Source organism: Ornithodoros turicata, chromosome 6 (genome assembly GCF_037126465.1).
Source record: "Ornithodoros turicata isolate Travis chromosome 6, ASM3712646v1, whole genome shotgun sequence".
Lineage (NCBI taxonomy): Eukaryota > Metazoa > Arthropoda > Arachnida > Ixodida > Argasidae > Ornithodoros > Ornithodoros turicata.
Window position 1 is genome coordinate 22,296,172 of NC_088206.1, and position 18,757 is coordinate 22,314,928.

General features: G+C 48.7%; 1 protein-coding gene across 1 annotated transcript in view; it reads left to right on the plus strand.

Annotated features, from left to right (window-relative positions):
- Positions 1–5,897: 5,897 nt before the first annotated feature.
- The window catches only part of LOC135397726 (uncharacterized), a 159,748-nt gene continuing 146,888 nt past the window's right edge, over positions 5,898–18,757 (plus strand). The window contains exon 1 of the mRNA XM_064629329.1: positions 5,898–6,139. Coding sequence (XP_064485399.1) covers positions 5,989–6,139 — 151 coding nt within the window. The 5' untranslated portion in view covers positions 5,898–5,988. The remainder of the gene's footprint in view (positions 6,140–18,757) is intronic.

An 18,757-nucleotide genomic window follows, 5' to 3' on the forward strand; every position in this document is an offset into this window, starting at 1 on the left:
TCCACAAAATATTTTGCCATCTGTGTTTGTTGGAAGCTAACATTTCAGCACTCTCTTCTTTTTATGTGTATGTATACACTCTTAAACCCGTACCTTTTATTGTAACTTTTAGAAACATGTCACTTCTATATAGACGTAGATTTCGAGATTTCTTACAGGTTACACCACTGTAACGTATATTTAGAGGTTAAAAGCGACCAAAGTCATGTCTTTACAACACGAATAGAAGTTACATCTCGGAAAAAACAAAAACAGCTTGTTGTAACTTATAAATGTACCCTCTACTCCGGCACTGTAACTTCTAAGCGAAATCTCCAACGATAATTTCTTTGTTAGTTTCTTATCGTTTGTTTTCCTTCTGTTTTGCAGCATAATGCCGCGTTTCAGCCTCCCATTCGAGACGACAGTTGCGAATCTACGCTGTTATTTTTTATCTGTTTCAGCGTCATCTATACGTCGACTACATGTTATCAATGCTGTATGCACACAGATTATAAGTTCGCAGTCTGGAATATCCCAAGCAGAAAAATGTACTGAAAGTCGAGTGCAATAGGGGTGGACGGGTAGGTGGAAGGCCTTGAACAGACTCTTGAAACTAAAGAACATTGATAAGACACATACCGTCCACCCCTATTGCACTCGACTTTCGGTACATTTTGCTGCTTGGGATGTTTCTTCCTAAAGGGTGAAAAACCATTGTCAATGCCGCAACCACCAAGATTTCCGATTTCGCTGCGTAGCCGAGCCTGGTCTAGGTCTGTCCACAGGTTTACTTGAAACGCTTAACGCTCGTCGTCCGTCCGTTAACAAGTGCAATCTGTTTTAATCAGTGGTTTTCCTCGCGTTTATCATAGTATTGTCAGGAACAACGGAAAAGCTAGATGTCGCTAGCAAACAAGGATATTTTCGGTGTTCTTAGGGGAAACTGTAGTGAGTGCGAAGACTGCAAAGAATATATAACCGAAAACGAACGTCATCCAGCGCAGCCCTAATTCACACACTTCATACACTGGGTAAGTGTACATTTTGTGCTAGGTACCTGCGTTATTTTGATAGCAAGAGCTCTTAGCGCATGTTTGTTGTGATTATGGCAAGCGTTTTGCGGTCCTGCATATGAACGCCACTTACGCTTGCTACTTTTCTGCTCTTACTTGGTCGCCAAGTCAATACACTGGCGTGCATTTTGCGAGCTGCGGATATATGCATCGAGATATATAATTCGCAGCTTCCTACTTGTTGTATTCTTACGATATTCTAAGACTCAATCGCGGAGTGAACGCCTTCCCGCATTTATGCTGCTCTCTCAGCGTACCTTGTGCTTTGTACGGATTTGAATGGTTCCCTAAATGTTACTCTCATTGCCCAAACTTATGTTCCCAGGATCCCACATGCAGGTTCACATACCGTCACCAGCGCAAAATGCAGTACCTCACAAACTCGTCCCAGAGCGCCTCCAACGCTGATAACGCAGTAATGTAGTGTCTCCTGCGTTGCTGTACACTCATACTCCTCAAGGTTGTGTGCGTTTTATGTAATACTGTATTGCCCTTTGCGCTCGCCTCTGCAACACGAATGTGGAATAAATTTTTTTCTGCTGCAATTCTCCATTTCGTTGGGTCTGTTCAGCTTAGCAAACATAGGTCAGTTGTTTTGACTCACTGGCTTCCTCGCACTTTTATGCATTGCTTCTCACTTAGAAGATAGTTCTTTTTTCCACATACCTTTGGTAAAGCGATCATGGTTTCTCCTCACATCAGAATCGAACTTGTGCACAATGTGTCACCTCTAGATAGACTTCTGTTTTTGTAATATACATATGTGCAAGATCTCCTATTCTGCTCGTGCATTTTGGTACCTTGGTGTGTTCTGTAAATGTCTGTTCATATCCCACGCACAGGGTGTTTGTTTTTATTCGCATCATAGCAGCGCTCATTTGACAGGTGGGTTGTGTTAATTTTCGCAAATTAACCCATCCGTAGTTACAAACATTTCCGACATTTCGTGACGCATGTGTTTGTAACTACAGATCGATTAATTAGCAAAAATTCACATAACCCACCTGCCAAATGAGCGCTACTCTGTTGCGAATAAAAATGAACATCCTGTATGAAAAGCCGCACGTTGGCGTAACCTTTACGGCCAGGTGCTGGATTGAAGGCCGTAACCTCTAATTAGTGGGTGCCTTTGTAACTTTTATAAAAGGTACTGCTCAGAGGGTACTTGGTAACTTCTGAAATAGAGGGTAAAATATTGCGATTTTTTACCCTTTACTAAAGGGTACCGAGTTAAGAGTGTAGCTGGCCTCACAATTATGCTGCATTACACCTTGCCTTGAGGAAGTTCAATGTGAACTCCATACTGTGGCTGGTTTCATCACTGCCGCTACATGTACAAATATGGAAGCTCGTGAATCGGAAAATCCCCCGTTTTTGGCAAACGACGCTATGATACCGAACACCGAGTCTTCCAACATATCAGGTATCTACATTTTTTGCATTCATTACTCGTGCTTGCACAAGTGTAATTAAGGTGTGCTTTTGCTATTAATGATGTACCCAAACAAAATGAGAATGATAAATAAGGAGTGCCCATTCCATTTTAGATATTTATGGTGAGGAAAGCGGCACCGTCCCCACAACAACAAGCAAGAATGAGGACAAGGTCCGTATGCATGCATGCCGCCCCTGCAATTTTACAACACAATATTTCACGCGATTCTGTGAACACATCAAAGGCCCTTTGGAGCTGTGTTCCATTATACAGGGTGTCCCAGAAAACGTGTCATTGAATTATAATAAAAAAAGTACGTTACCTAGAATCATGCGGCCAACAGCATTTGTTCTTATTAGGTTTTTGCCACCTCCTAATGTGAATGTCATGTACTCCAAGTTTAATTATGTAAATATTTGCGAACTGAACTCGGAAATTTGCCAAGTAAAGGTCACTTTTTTACCCCACCAATATGAAGAGCGTGCCGAATTCACTCAAATTCATGATAATTCACAGTGATACTCACGAGCTATCCCATCGGAAAAAATAGCCGAATATCATGCTTTTCGGAGCACCGGACCATAGCGCGCGATGACTTTTTGAGCGCAATCGCTCGCAGTGCGACGAAAGGAGGTTCCGAAGTCAGCCCACAGAGTGATAGTAGAAAAAGTAACGGTTCCTAAAATTGGGAGAGGGAAAGCATTATCCCAGCGAAAGTCGGACGTGATAAGTCGTGCCTGTTTTATCTCTTTCTGCGATGTCGGGGAGGGCTGGGTTTCCAACCTCCTTTCGTCGGACTGACAAAGATTGCGCTGAAAAATTCATCGTGCGCTATTCTGTGCGACCTCCGTAGAGCAAGATGTTCGGCTATTTTTTCCGATGGGATAGCTCCTGAATATCCCTGTCAATTATCATTAATTTGACTAAATTAGACACGCTCTTCACATTGGTGGGGTAAAAAAGTGACCTTTACTAGGCAAATTTCCGACTTAAGCTCGCAAAAATTTACATAATTAAATTTACGTTACACGAAATTCACACGAGGAGGTGGCAAAAACCCAGTAAGAACAAATGCCATTGACCGCATGACTCTAGGTGGTGTAGTTTTTTTATTATAATTCAATGACACGTTTTCTGGGACACCCTGTACATAGTCTCACATGTGCACTACATTGAGAAACGATATCTTCGTTATCTTACGTTGCCAATGCTGGATTGTGTTTTCCTGATATTCAAAATAAAATACGTGTACAGGAAAGCCCATGATCATTGTATTTTGGTATGTCACCCGTGTCGTGTTTCGTGTGTGCCTGCATGCAATTTGCTGCATGCATGCACGGACGCGAGGAACGGGCGAGTGCAGCCCCGGAGCCCCGGGAACGGTGTTACTTCTAAATACACGATGCATCTGGTTACTTTTAGAGAGGTAACCTCGGCAGAGGTAACGTTGTACCCATTTAGTGTAGAGGTAACAATATTGCAATTTTTTTACCTTTAATAGAAGTAACTGGGCTAAGAGTGTAGCGAAACGCGATCCGTACGTTGATTGAAAAAGGAAAATTATTTATTATTATTTAGTTGTCCTCCTCTATTTACTCAATAGATTCGAGAAGATGTTTACGATGAGGCATGCTAATCGAAAATGTAACAGAAAGGCGTAAAATAACATAGATAAAAGGGCGAAGAAGCAGGAGAGCTGGGGAAAATGAATTCCACTGCTAATGCATTTTCTTCAACAGCCATTTTTCAATGTATCAAGTATTGCCATAACGAATGAATTAAAACACAGTGACCGTCTGTGTTACCCCAAGAACTTTACTTCTCCACAGTGTTACTTTCATTTTAGGGAACCATCCATAGAGCTGGGTGGCATCTCTTATCATGTTGAATTGTGCGTGGCCGTGATAACGTTAGCAACTCATAATGTGAAAAGAATATAACTGAAGTCACAGCTTCGTCCCAAACTAAAAGCGGTCACAAAAGCGGTGCTCCGCTTTCTGCGTGATACGGGCCGACATTCGTGCCTGCTGGAAAACCCAGGAGAATTCTCAGACAGCACAGATCATGGTAGAATCGGAACTGACCACCCCCTAGCACGACTCTGTAGCTACCAGTGAGCGGATGCTTTTATCCAATCAGCCGTGCCGCTGGTGATAGCAATGTACACCCGTTGGGACAGAATCTGACAAGCACAACATTAGCCTCCCTAGGAACATGAAAGATTGAAATATGTCAGTTGTCGAAAAAGCAAGACGGCGCCAGGAATGGAACCTGCTCTTTGTGATTACCGGTCAAGTGCGCTGATCAAGTAATCAACAGGTGTCCCATCACTGCGGTTTTCTCGTTGACAGCCATGTCTCAACGCATGATGGGGCTATTTTTTCCAAAGCTGTCCCACTTCCGTGAGTTTGAGTTCGAATGTAAAAAAAAAAAGAAAAGGAAAGAAAAATGGAATTCGTCACCTGACGAATTCTGCTACTTCCACATAGAACCCCTAAATGGATGGACCCCACAGAAAGACCCGCGGAAGACCTCTGACCCCCCATCGCCTTACTTTTAACTACCGCAGGACTACGCACTAACGAATCATTTAATAAGGAATAGCAAGCCGTCCTTTCTGGCTGACCTTACCTGTGAGAATAAATAGAACCCCCTCCCCCCTCACACACACACGCACACAGAAAGGAAAAAGAAAAAACATTATCCCTCCCGGTGACCGAACTGTATGTGCACGTGCGTCCCCTAGAATGAAAGGAATTGTGAGAAACTATAACAGGAACGAGGAACTCGACGACACACTTTTGTGTTTTATGAAACCTCCCTTCTTTTCCTTCATTTCCCCCCTGAGAGGTTAGATGGGAACAGAACTGTCCTGCCGCGTTTCATATCGTAAGCCGTCATTCCTTTCTTGACGCGTGATATAAACGTTTTTTTAGAAGCTGGACATACGAGTTATTGTTGTAGGAACATTTATTTAACACCACAGACCATCAGTTAGACATTGTCGAGCTGCTACGACACGGATAATGTGTACATGTTATGCAGTACACGTGCAATGCGATGCAAACATATGCGAAAATACACGTACATTGTCATATTTGTGAGTTATTAACAGCATTTTGTGTAAAGCCAATATAATACCGATGTCCGGTATTACGCCTTCCTAGTTGGAAGCCCCACCCACGTGTAATACCCACGACATAGTGCGCTTCGGGCGAGATTTAGTAAGCAGGTATGTCCACAAGGCCTCCCCCTAAAAGCAAGAGGGAGCTGCAACCTCTCAGCTGTTGTTCTCGGTAGGAGGCGAAGACGATGGACGCGCAGTGCTCTCCCAAGATATTTTTAACGGCGCTTCAAAGGGGCCGACATAGATTATACTATGGAAGACCAAGGAGAGGCTATGTAGCCTTACGTCTTTGCTTCTTCTGGCCCGGAGCAGCAAAATGGAACCTTTATCGCCGAGGGTTCTTTATTCCGTGAAAGTGTACCGGCTCGCTAATGGCTGTTATCGACTTCCCTCTGCATACATCGTTCAACATCGAACGTTTTTCAGAGAATAGCTACGGCCATTTCAGCTCCATATCTCAAGAAGCTAACATAGGAAGGCTTGTTCCGCTTATCCGAGACCGGGTCAGCTTTTTGATGGCGGGTGAGTACTTACGCTAGGTACTTGATCTATGAATATAGTTCAAGTAGTTGCTTATTTTGCAAAAGTGCTGCTGTGACTTTAAACGAAACGCTGCGACTAACTAGAAAGTACCGGACTCTTAGTGTGCTTTACACACGCGCTAATTTCTCCTCTCATTTCTTACATTACATCAAATGACCCTTTCCTTAGCAGCCACCCAGGGGCGGTTCTAGAGGGGGGGGGGGGTCAGGATGTACTAACCCCCTCCCCTCCCCTCAATTTTTGTCTTCACATAGTGTTTAGTTCACCTAGATCGTGTATCTACCATGCTGGCCAAGGCTGACTCCCCCCCCCCCCCCCCCCACCAGGCCTCCTGTCAGGCCCCCTCTCAAAAAATCCTCTCTCTTCTAGAGAAATATTCGAAACGGGACTGTTTGGGTAAGTGCCGTATTATAGTTCCACATCTCGAGGTCCTTTACGCATTTCGAATGCAATGCTCTGGCAGTGAGGGAGGCCACTAGTGTTTCACTTTCGTGTATTATACGGCGGCTGCGGTGTGTATGAGACCGATATGGTAATGTTCGGAACCGCTTCACAGTCAATTTGTCAAGTTTCTCTTCCGAAAGCAGCTTACGTATTAAATAAACGAGTTTTAAAGATTTGCGCTCCCTCCGCAGCTATAAGGAAGCCCCCAGCGATAGTAGTAACATCATGATGACGTAAGTGACCAGACATGTACAAAATACTGCGCAAAAGTATTTAAAATAAGATACTAAATACTCCACGTAAGAAGTATTTAAAGTACAGTACAAAATATCGAAAACAGACAGTAATTTGAGTAGAGTGCTACATACTCTAAACAGTATTTAAGATACTCTTTAAAGTACTTTAGTATTAGCAGTAAAGAAATAAATGGAATAAATATAGGAAAATAAATAAGGAAAAAATAGAAAAATAAAGGAACTAAATGCCGGGATTCTCTTGTGCCTAATGGAATAGGATCCAATATGAATAGGGACTGTTTTCTGACGAAAGTGTCGGGCTATTGATAAGCTAGGCCAGCGTGGGACCAGCCAATTGTACTGGAGGATAAATGACAGATGGGCGAATTCCCCCCCCCCCCAAAAAAAAAAAAATTAAAGAAAACGGAGGCGAAGTTCCAGTGAGCTGAATGTCTGGAAATTGCGAGGAAAGTGTGCTGGATACGGCTTGACGAGAATGAAATGTATTTTGAGTACCAAGTAGCAAATACTGAAAAAAATATTTTAAATACTTTAAATGTTCTCATCGCAAGAAGTATTGAGTAGAGTACCAAAATACCAGAAAAACATTTAAAATACTGTATTTTGAGTACGTACTCAAGATACGTACAAGTCAGCGTAAGTCAGGCACACAAATGGGGGCGATTGTCTCCGAGCTCGTTTGCTTCGCGTTCGCACCACAACATACTAAGTGAAAAGTCATCGCTACTGCGCCGGCTTTGGAGTGTAATTTGTGACGCGACCACGTCGCGTGGAACACGGTGTTACGAACACGTCCGACGCTACGAGAAGTGACATTCCGATCACAGACTCTCCGCAACGCCGTCCCACCCTCACACCGGTCGCCGCACCCTGATTGGCCTTGTCCGAGTGACGTTTTCTCCGATTTCCAGAGTGGGAATTCCGCAATGCTCTAAACATCTGTCTTCAGTGGCGTAGCCAGGGGGTTCAAACTCCCCCCGAAAACGTACCTTTGGTAGTAGAGGGAAAAGAGGGTGCAATCCTCCTCCCCCATGTAAAGTTCCCTTAGTAACCCCACGAAATATTTTTCTGGCTACGCTACTGTTTGTCTTGTGCCCTTGCCATGTATTACATCAAATTGCACAGAAACTGTTGCACCTTTTCCCGACGAATTTTCGGCGTTATTTTCGATGATGAACGAGGAGTAAAACGGCACGATAGTTTCGGAATCGACCGGGACGGATCCGTCATTCCATTTAAGGTGTACCTTAGGGGTTCTCCATGCTATTCGGAACTGCTGCATCATACAGAGCATGGTTCTGATGAACGCAGGTAGTAATCCGTCTAATGGCAATACCGAGCCGGCACTTCATAAGACATCCAGCTTGCAAAGCTTACGATCCGTATTGCATTCCATGGTCTTTCCTAAAGCTTATGCGCCTTAAAGTGACAGCCGCCAACGGAAACAAGTGCATAAAACAAGTACCTCAATGGTGGTGGTGGTGGTGGTGATAGGGCTTGCCGTTGTCGGCCTCACGTATGTGGGCAACGTCACGAAGTACCTCAATGTTTAACATTGTACGACAGTCTATTTAGCCAATCTTCTCTTCCGAAAAATGCATAGATATTAAATAAACGACTTTTATAGGTTAACAACAACATATATATTGTGATGATGAAGTGGGGAGGTTTTCCACTCTAGGAGTGGAACGCTACCCCATAGCTAGGGGTCTAATATGAATGGTGCCAATGATGAGTGATGACGATGAGAGATGACGGGAATGATCGAAGTGGCGATGATGATGCTGGACGTGATCGTGATGGTGGAAATGTCCGAGGGCGCTGCTGGGGTCATAATGAGTCCTTTAGGCCTGTCGCCTCAAAGAAGTCAACCACGTGACGTAAGGCCGCCCTGGAGTCGGCCGCGGTGTCCCCAGGGCCGAGGATGGTCGACAAGTTGAAGGGGCGGCAGCCAAGGGTGGCAAGCTGTGACTGCAGTGTACGCCTCTCGTTCACATAGGTCCGGCAGCGGAAGAGTATGTGCTCAACGTTGGCAAGTACGCCACACTCGTTGCACATAGGGCTAGCCTCACAGCCTAGCTGGTATCGATAGGACGGAGTGAAGGCCACATTCAGACGTAGCCTGTGGATGAGTGACTTCAGAGGACGAGGAAGCTTTGCAGGCAGCCGATATGACAGCGTTGGGTATACATTTCCCAAAGAGGACATAGTTGGAATGTCGTGTTGCCACTGTAGGGTAGACCAGGAATCGGACAAATGCCTGAGGAGGGATCTTCTGTCTCCTCTCGAGAGTATAATGGGCATAGAAGGTCGTTGTTGGTGTGCAGCGGCAGCGTCGGCCTCGTGATTCCCAGTTATTCCGTAATGCCCTGGAACCCACTGAAAGGCAACGTAGTGGGAGCGATCTTGTAGGGACTTCAGGGCGCACAGGATGTTTATCACCACTGAGGCAAGGAAACCGCGGATGCCCACGTTTTTAATGCACAGGAGAGCTGCTTTAGAGTCTGTGTAAATTACCCAGTGCCGTGGTTCAGTCTTCCGCATATGTCAAGAATAACAAGATAGCATAAAGTTCAGCGGATGTCGATGAGGTACGGTGAGATAGACGACACCCACGTGTAACAGACTCTGATGGAATGGCAAAGGCTGAAGATGAAGTGGCCCTGGTGGACGATCCATCCGTGTATACAGCGGTACTGTTGCGGTATTGAGCCTCGATGAAGTCAAGGGTAAGTTGCCTAAGAATAAAACCAGGATAGTTCTTTTTGTTGTGCTTGAGGCCGGGGATGGAGACAGTGACAGGCGGCGATGGCAACGTCCATGGAGGCACTTTGGGTGCCGTCTGGTCGACTATGAATTTGGGGATATGAGGTCTGAATGATGTCACAGCAGCATGAACCGTCGCGTTCCGTCTAGCGTGAAGCTTGCGAATCAGAGTGTGACGGTTATGATGGGCACGTAGACGCAGATAGTGGCGTCCAGTTTCCCGAGTACGGAGAACCTCAATGGGGATGTCCCTGGCCTCAGCCACTACTAGACGGGTTTCAGCGCCTCGCGGGACCCCGAGACATACCCGAAGACTGCGCGCTAGCATGGCTCGAATCCTTTGAATAAGTGTCTGAGGAAGTCCGTGCAGGACGGGAAGGCTGTACATGGTTTACAGTACTATACTATAGTTTAGTATGTCACACCAACGTGCCTTCCCGTGCCAAATCCCTTTCTGCTAGCGCCCGCTTCTACTGTAATGTGCTCCGGCACCTCTGTGGATCTGTAGCGATACAAGTAAGAGACAACCTTCCTGGTAGCTCGCAAGGGAGCAAGTGTACGAACGTTTATTTTGCTGGCGCCTCAACAACAGCGGCGCCGCGATGCCGATGGCAAAGTCGCCACAAATTCCCCCCCTCCTAGCGCGTCGCTGGAAGGCGACGGGTGCGGACCAGGTTTTTGGACCAGCTCACGGAACGGCGTATGGTCGATGGAGGGGATAAGCCTGGACCGGGCGAGGAAGTTGAGAGGGCGAGTTCGGGTGGTCGATGGAGGTCGAGGTCGATAGAGGTCGAGGGAGGTGGATGGGTGTCGAGAAAAGCAGGCTTTAGGCGCTCGATGCTGACATTTTCCTCTTTCCCGTTGACGAGAACGGTGTAATAGCTGGCCGCTCGGCTCAAAACACGATGCGGGCCGGTGTAGGGGGGCTGCAGAGGTTTTCGCACTCTATCACAGCGAAGGAAAACGTGTGTAGAGCTGCACAGGTCAGAATGTTGGTAGGGACGCCCAGAGTAGGAACGGGAAGGTGCAGGGCGTAAGGCAGCCATGGCGCTGCGTAGGCGGGTGACGAAATCGGATGGTGGGAGTACGGCGGGAGTAGATGGGGGTGACACGAGGTCACCGGGCAACCGGAGCGCCATGCCATACACGAGCTCTGCCGAGGAACACTCGAGATCTGGCTTGAACGCAGAGCGGATTCCCAGCAGGACAATGGGGAGGGCTTCAGGCCAAGGAGTTTCGGGGGATGACCGTAATGCGGTCTTGAGCTGCCGATGAAGTCTTTCCACAAGGCCGATGGATGCGGGATGGTAAGCGGTTGTTCGAATGCGGCGAGTCCCAAGAGCGTTGGTAAGGCTGTAGAAAAGCGCCGACTCGAACTGCGGGCCCCGGCAGTGGTGATAATCGACGGGACTCCGAATCTGGAGACCCACTCACGGAGAAGAGCCGCTGCGACAGTTGGGGCCGTGGAATCTGAGAGAGGAACTGCTTCCGGCCAGCGGGTATATCTGTCGATGATAGTGAGGATATATCTGAAACCTTGAGCTGGTGAAAGCGGGCCCACGAGGTCCACATGTATATGGTCGAAACGTTGATCGGGCGGGGGAAAAGGAGAAGGCGTCAGGCGAGTGTGGCGGTGAACTTTGTTTCGTTGGCAGGGCAGACAGGCCTTCACCCAACGGCTGATGTCACTGTTCATACGCGGCCAGACGTAACGCTCGCAAATGGCCGCTCGCGTCGCGCGGACGCCGGTATGGCACAAAGCATGGATTGTGTCGAACACAGCGCGACGGAAGGCCCGAGGAAGGAAAGGGCGGGGACGTCCTTGGGAAGTGTCGCAGGCCACAAGCTTGGACGCGCCTGGCAACGCAATGTCTTGGATGACCAGGCCAGACGACGAGTTGGCGCGGAACGTGGCGAGTTCAGAATCCATGGATTGGGCTTCGGACAAGGCGTCCAAGGACAGCGTCGACGGAGATTTGGCAGAGTCAACGGTTGAGACAGATCTGCTGAGGGCGTCAGCGACTGGGTTGTTGGTGCCAGTGACGTGACGGATGTCTGATGTGAATTCAGCAATGTAGGCCAGATGTCGGGTTTCTCGTGGCGTATAACTGGTGCTGGCGGATGACAGGGCGTACGTAAGGGGCTTGTGATCGGTGAATATGATGAAAGAACGTCCTTCCAGAAAGTGTCGAAAGTGCTTTACCGAGAGGTAAGCGGCCAGCAGCTCGCGGCCGAAGGTGCTATATCGCGTCTCAGGTGGTTTCAGCTTCTTCGAGAAAAAAGCGACAGGTTGCCACCCGGATGAGACCTGTTGTTGCAACACTGCGCCAACCGCGGCACCCGAGGCGTCCACCATTAAGCTTGTGGGGGCGTCATGCCGAGGGTGGACAAGGAGTGTAGCTGCGGCGATATCTTCTCGGATCTTGTCAAAAGCCTTGGTAGCCTCTGCTGTCCATTGTAGGGTTGGTGGCGGAGGTTTGCGTGAACAGAGAAGCGCTTCCAGAGGCTGGAGGGTAGAGGCGCAGGCGGGCACAAAACGGCGATAGAAGTTAGCCATTCCGAGAAACTGCCGGAGCTTGGTGGCTGAAGTTGGGCGGGGAAAATCGCGGATGGCAGCTATCTTGGATGGTAGTGGTAAGATTCCCGCGCTGTTTATGCGATGGCCCAGAAAATCGAGCTCTGCTACACCGAACTCGCTCTTTGCAGCGTTGATGACGATGCCATGATGTTCCAGGCGTGCAAAGAGGGCGCGGAGGTGTTGGGCGTGCTCTTCTGCAGAGCGACTGGCCATCAGCAGGTCGTCTAGATAGGCGTACACGAAAGGGAGCCCGCGGGTGACAGAATCTATAAACCTTTGAAAGGTTTGGGCCGCGTTTCGCAACCCGAAGGGCATCCGTAAGAATTCAAAGAGGCCAAATGGGGTGGTGAGGGCTGTTTTAGGGATGTCCTCCGGCGCCATAGGAATCTGGTGGTATGCGCGAACCAAGTCAATTTTCGAAAACGTTGTGGCCCCTTCCAAGCTGGCTGCAAAATCGAGGATGTGCGGAATGGGGTAGCGGTCAGGGACGGTGATGCGGTTTAAAGCGCGGTAATCACCGCAAGGCCGCCAGTCGCCCGTTTTCTTAGGCACCATATGGAGGGGTGATGCCCAGGTGCTGGATGATGGGCGGATGATGCCGAGCTCCAACATGTGATCGAATTCGGCCTTGGCAATCCTGTACTTCTCGGGAGCGAGACGACGTGGTCGAAAGTGAACAGGAGGGCCAGTAGTGAGCACATGATGTAAAACGTCGTGTTGGACGGGCTGGTTCCAGTCAGGTGGTTTGGTGAGTGCGGGAAACTCCTTTAGTATGAGAGCATAAGGAGGAGATGGCTCAGCAAGCGAAAGCAGTCGTTGGGGACTTGCCGGGGCGCGAATTCCGTGCACAGACAGGTGTGTCAAGGAGTCGACGAGGCGCTTCCCAGAAACGTCGACGAGCAGGTTAAAGTGGTGTAAGAAATCTGCTCCTAAGATCGCCTGGTGAACATCGGCGATCAGGAACAGCCAGCGGAAGGTTCGTCGCAATCCAAGGTTTAGGGTTAAGGACTTTTGGCCGTATACAGGGATGGTGGTTGAATTGGCCGCCTTCAGGGATAAGCAAGGTTCTCGGGAGCGGCCGCTGAGTTTCGAGGCAGGGATTACGCTAACTTCAGCGCCAGTATCCACGAGAAGACGCATGCCGGAGGTACGGTCCACGATGTGAAAAAGGCGGCAATCATTAGGGCCACGTCCACTCGCCGCCACTAGTGGTTGGCCGGCGGGTTTCCCGACCACGCGCAAGGTTGGAAGCAGTGTCGGGCTTCCTGGCCGAAGCGGTGATGGTACCAGCAAAGCCCGTTCCTGTCGCGTGAACCTGGGCTGCGATGGCGAGGAGACTGGTTGCGGGAGCGGAAACGCTGGCGACGTGGCGACGGAGAGCGGGATCGAGTGGACAAAGCCGCCACTAATTGAGTCAGGTGAGCGACTTGTTGGGAAAGAGTGGCGAAATTCGAGTTGGCGTCAGGGAAGGGAGGTACACTTGGAGGAGCATCGACTTGAGGTGCTTGGACGGAATCCATGGTCATAGTAGCAGGTGATGCGACTTCCATGACTGCGTCAGCCAAACTCGCTAGTTCTTCAATGCCGAGGTTGTGAGCGCTGGCAAGAACCATCTGGACATTTTTAGGGAGCCGTTGGAGGAATAGCTCGCGGAGGAAACTGTCGGTACTGGCATTGCTTCCTTCGCCGAGTAACTGTTTCATCCGGCGCAGCAGTTGGGTTGGGCGCCGGTCGCCTAGTTCTTCAGCTGACAACAGCTGTTGCAGACGGGCGCGGTCGGACTGCGATGTACGCTTCAAGAGTGCCGCTTTCAGGGCTTGGTACGGGGTATCGGCGGGAGGGTTGGCAATGATATCAAACACTTCCTCTGCCGCTGATGGTGAAAGGGCCGCGATGACGTGGTAATACTTGGTACGTTCGGCCGAGATGCCGGAGAGGTGAAACTGTGCTTCCGCTTGAATAAACCACGTCGCGGGGTTGCGATCCCAATACGGAGGAAGTTTGACGGCGATGGAGAATACCGGAGTAACTGAGGCTGTCGCTAAGGCTTGTCCAGTTGGGGGAGCATCGCCAGTAGACATAATGGCGGATGGAACGTTAGGGTTCCACGTTCGGGTCACCAGTTGTAGCGATACAAGTAAGAGACAACCTTCCTGGTAGCTCGCAAGGGAGCAAGTGTACGAACGTTTATTTTGCTCGCGCCTCAACAACAGCGGCGCCGCGATGCCGATGGCAAAGCCGCCACAGATCCACATGGGGCCCGTCCTGTGCTGACCTCCATCGTGTGCACTGCTCCCTGTTGCTTGGTGTTATGCGCTATAGCCTGTCTGTCCTTTATGGGATCTCCAACACTCACGAGCGGGAGCTGCTCAATATTCAAGCCAGAAGCCTCCGTCTCTGTTTGGGAGTGCCAAAGACAACGGAAACCTTCTCTGTCTTGGCGGAGGCACGCGAACCGTCCGTGCTTATTATTCGCGATAGTGTCGCCTTACACGCGTACACACGTTATCTTGCCCGCCATCCAGCCCATTACCTCTGTGACATTGCGCAACGTTATCCCGCATCTGCATTCGGTCAAGCTATTTGCCGTTTACGAAGCAACATCCCCTCAACCTCAAACTCCGCCCGGACCTCCTTTGCGCCACCCATGTGGACACTTCACTACCCCACTGTACAAACGTCAATTCCGGGCCTTAGGAAAAAGAAGGTTGTGCCAACAGTTGTGGCCTGCCAACTGACCTTGTACCACATCTACAGTCACCACCGGCATCGAACCCAAATATACACCGAGTCTTCAGTTTCTCTAGTTGGGTCGTCTGCTGCCCTCTGCATCCCAGAGGATGGAGCTGAGCACGGCTTCAAGCTCCCTCTTACGTCATCTTGCTGAGGCCGAGGCATTCGCACTACTGGCCGCTTTGAGTCATGTCTCCTCGTGTGCTCCCAAGGCCTGGTCGATCCTCACCGACAGTAAAGCGGCTCTGGAGGCGCTGGCCTCTTACTCTGCCGCAGTCATCAGTGACACCTACACCGCGATCATCGCCCTGCACTCTGAACTTGTATCGCTGGGACACGAATTGGTGTTCCAATGGATTCCGAGCCATGTCGGAATTTCAGGCAATGATCGTGCTGACGCTCTTGCTCGGCAAGGCCACGACACTGATCAACCAAGTGTCTTTCCCCTTGCGCACTCTATGTGCAGGCTCAGAATCCGCCGCTTCACTGCCAACCGCACACAGCTCTTTCAGCAAGAAGCTATACGAACCAATGCCTTCTTTAAATCCATTGACCCTTTAATGACATATGCTATGCATGGCCGCATCCCGCGCATCGAGGAATCGTTGCTTTATCGGCTGCGGCTGAATGTGGCACGAACTCCTCTCCTCTTATTTAAGATGAATCAGCACCAATCCCCTCTTTGCCCAACGTGCAACGTAGAAGCCCATGTGCCACACATCCTCATTGCCTGCCAGCGGTACGAAGATCACCGATCGAGTCTCCGGCGCCGCCTTGCTCATCTAGGCTACCGAGAGCTTTCCCTCGCAGTGCTACTTGGCCCTACCCAGAACGTTGAAGTTACGTCTGCGCTGACACGATTCCTTCGGGAGTCTAAACTCCTGGGCATTCTCTGATACGTCCTATGCGCAACGATTAGTGAAGGAGCTGTTTCTTCTGTATTTTTTGATAATTTTCTGTATCCCAGCTGTTTGTATCTTCTTTTGTTTGCTTAGGGAATAGCAAGTCCACATCGTGGCTAACCTTTCCCTTCTCTTTTTTTTACTTTGCATCCCCCCCCCCCCCCAACGTGCCTAAGTTTTAACCTTGTTTTTATACGTTAGCGCAGGAACAGTTGGGATGGTTGGTACATCACGTAGAAGAGCAGTGAACATAAGGCAGGTTTATACAGATAAATAGATAAGACAGAAGATTGCTGTTGTCCCTGTGTAGTGTCTCTGTCTTATGTTCACCGCTAGGGTGCCTCAATACTAGCTCCCTCTGCATAGGGTGAAGACAACCGCGTCGTTTGCTACGCCCTATCTATCTTTACGCCCACGAGCACGTCGCGATGCGCTGACAAGTGTAGCTATACGCAGAGCTACACACTACATTTTGGAGTTCAGTAAATACATAGCAGAGGAGTTTCAAAAAAGTAGGCGAAGTAGGTAAGCTTGGGCGTAAACATGGCGGCTTTGCGGCATTTGACAAAGGGTGACTTCACCCTACAGAGATGGAGATAGTATTCAGGCACTTCATTCACCGCTCTTCTACGGTTTATAGGTTAGTATTGCCGCTGCAGCTGGGGAAGCCTCGGCAGCAAAAGCCTAATGATGACGTACCTTTGTACGTCAATCAGACGTCAGCGCTCAGTCGACTGACTTCGCAGACGATTGTTTCCGAGCTCACCTGCTTTCTCAGACGACTGCCGCTCAGGCGGATTTTTTGCGGCTTTGTCAAAGGCGGCAAAGGCGGCTTTGTCAAAGGCGTGCCATGGTTGGTCGGTTACAGTATGACGTTTTCTCATTTCTCCAGCGAGAGTTTTACGCCATATTCTCAACATCCGGCGTCTGCTCTTGCGATGTGTTTCATCAAATTGCACGTAAACTACGCGAGCAGTTCGCATGGGATTTTCGGCACCATGGCCAGTGATCAACGAGGAATACAATGTAACGTTGTAGCGGCCGGCCATCATTGAATTGAGAGATACAGTACCACCATAGTTTCGGAGTCGATATGGGCGAATGTGACCGTCCCTTCACGGTAAACAAACAAGGGTTCCCGGATGATATTAGCAAAAGGCTCAGCTTATTGCACTCTTATGGCCCATAACCAAAGTCGGCTACGTCATACGGAAGTCATAGTTTAAAATGACGGAAACTGCACGGCGAAAAGCTACATGTGGGTCGCTATCGCGTTTCTCGGTAATCTGTTAAGTTTTTCGTGATAACATAACAAAAAAGAACAAAACGAATTCCGCCAGGTAGTGATCGTAGACATACGTATTGATCTGTCCCTGTCCCACGACATGCCGCAAGTACAACACCACTTTGTTTCCAAACTCACATTTTGGGGGTTTGCGAGTGAGTTTGGCAGATTTTATTCTTTCAAACACTCGCCGCAACACCATTAGGTGTTCCTCCCACGTACCTGTGGCAACCAGTATATCGTCGATATAGTGCTCGACGTTCGGTATACCCATGGTAACTTCTCTCACAAGCTTAGTAAATACCGCAGCAGTAGCCCAAAAGGCATGTACTTGAACTGGTATAAGCCACTTTCCGTTGTCGTTTCTTTAGACGAGGCCGACATATCCTCGGGCGAAATCCAATTTAGAAAGGTAACGTTTTCTGCCCACCTGAGACAACATGGCATCCACCCGAGGTATCGGCTCAGCATCAACTATCAATACATCATTTAGCTTGCGGAAGTCCACACATAACCTTTTAGAACCGTCTGGCTTTTTCACCACTACACTCTAAGAAAAAAAGGTAGAATGTTCTACCCATCTCGGTAAAGATGCATTGCAACCACATTTGCCACACAACCACAACCAATTTTAGCTTTTGGGTATAACTGCAGAGTAAAAACAAACTACAGAGTATAAACTGTCGTTCTATCAGCTTGGGTAGGAAATTCTGCTCTTTTGTTCTTAGAGCAAACCTGAAAGAGAGGAGCGAGAAAAGGGACGCTGCCGCTTATACCCGCGGAAGATAAGGTGCGCGTGGATGACCCCGAAATGGTAGAAGTACTGTCGAGACAACGAGAACTTTTCGCTATTGGAGAGGCTGAGTTCACACGCAGGTGGCGACATCATCCTTCCCTTATTGTGAGGCGAGGGGCTGTGAGCATCGTTGGCTTCCCTCCATCAATTTCATTTGTCGCACCGCCACCATTGTCATGTTTCTTCATCTTTCTTCATCTGTCGGCACAGTTCTCCTAGAAGTCAGCCCAGGACGCACATTTCCCCAAGGCGTCAGTCGTGACGTTGCCCACATACGTGAGGCCGACAACGGCAAGCCCTTTCACCATCACCACCACCACCACCACCTTCATCTTTCTTTCGTATGTAAATACTCACCGGAATGAGTGTACATAGACTGTAGATATAACTTGTACATATTGTAATTATTGTCACTGCCTCACGGGAAGTTGACTCAAGTTGTTGTGTGTAAATATTTTGTGAAGCGAATGTACATAATATTGTCTCTGTACTTGTAACTGTTTGTTGTATGTTCTGCTTCGGGTGTTCGGGTGTGTGTGTTGTTGTTACCGTTAATAAATTTTCCTATTACAACTAGTACTGTCGTTCTACCGGCTTGGGTAGAAAATTCTACATTTTTTTTCTTCGAGTGTACCAGTGGCGCCCTGTATGATGGTTCCGACTTCTCCATTACCCCCATAGAAACCCAACAACAACAACAACAATAGATGATCACGATGAGATGGGGTGTTCCACCGCGGTGGTGCGTTACCTTACCCCATTGCACGTGGAACACCATATGATGAAGAAAGGACGAAAATACGAGAAAGAATTAAAGCTTCTGAAGCAGTCCAGTG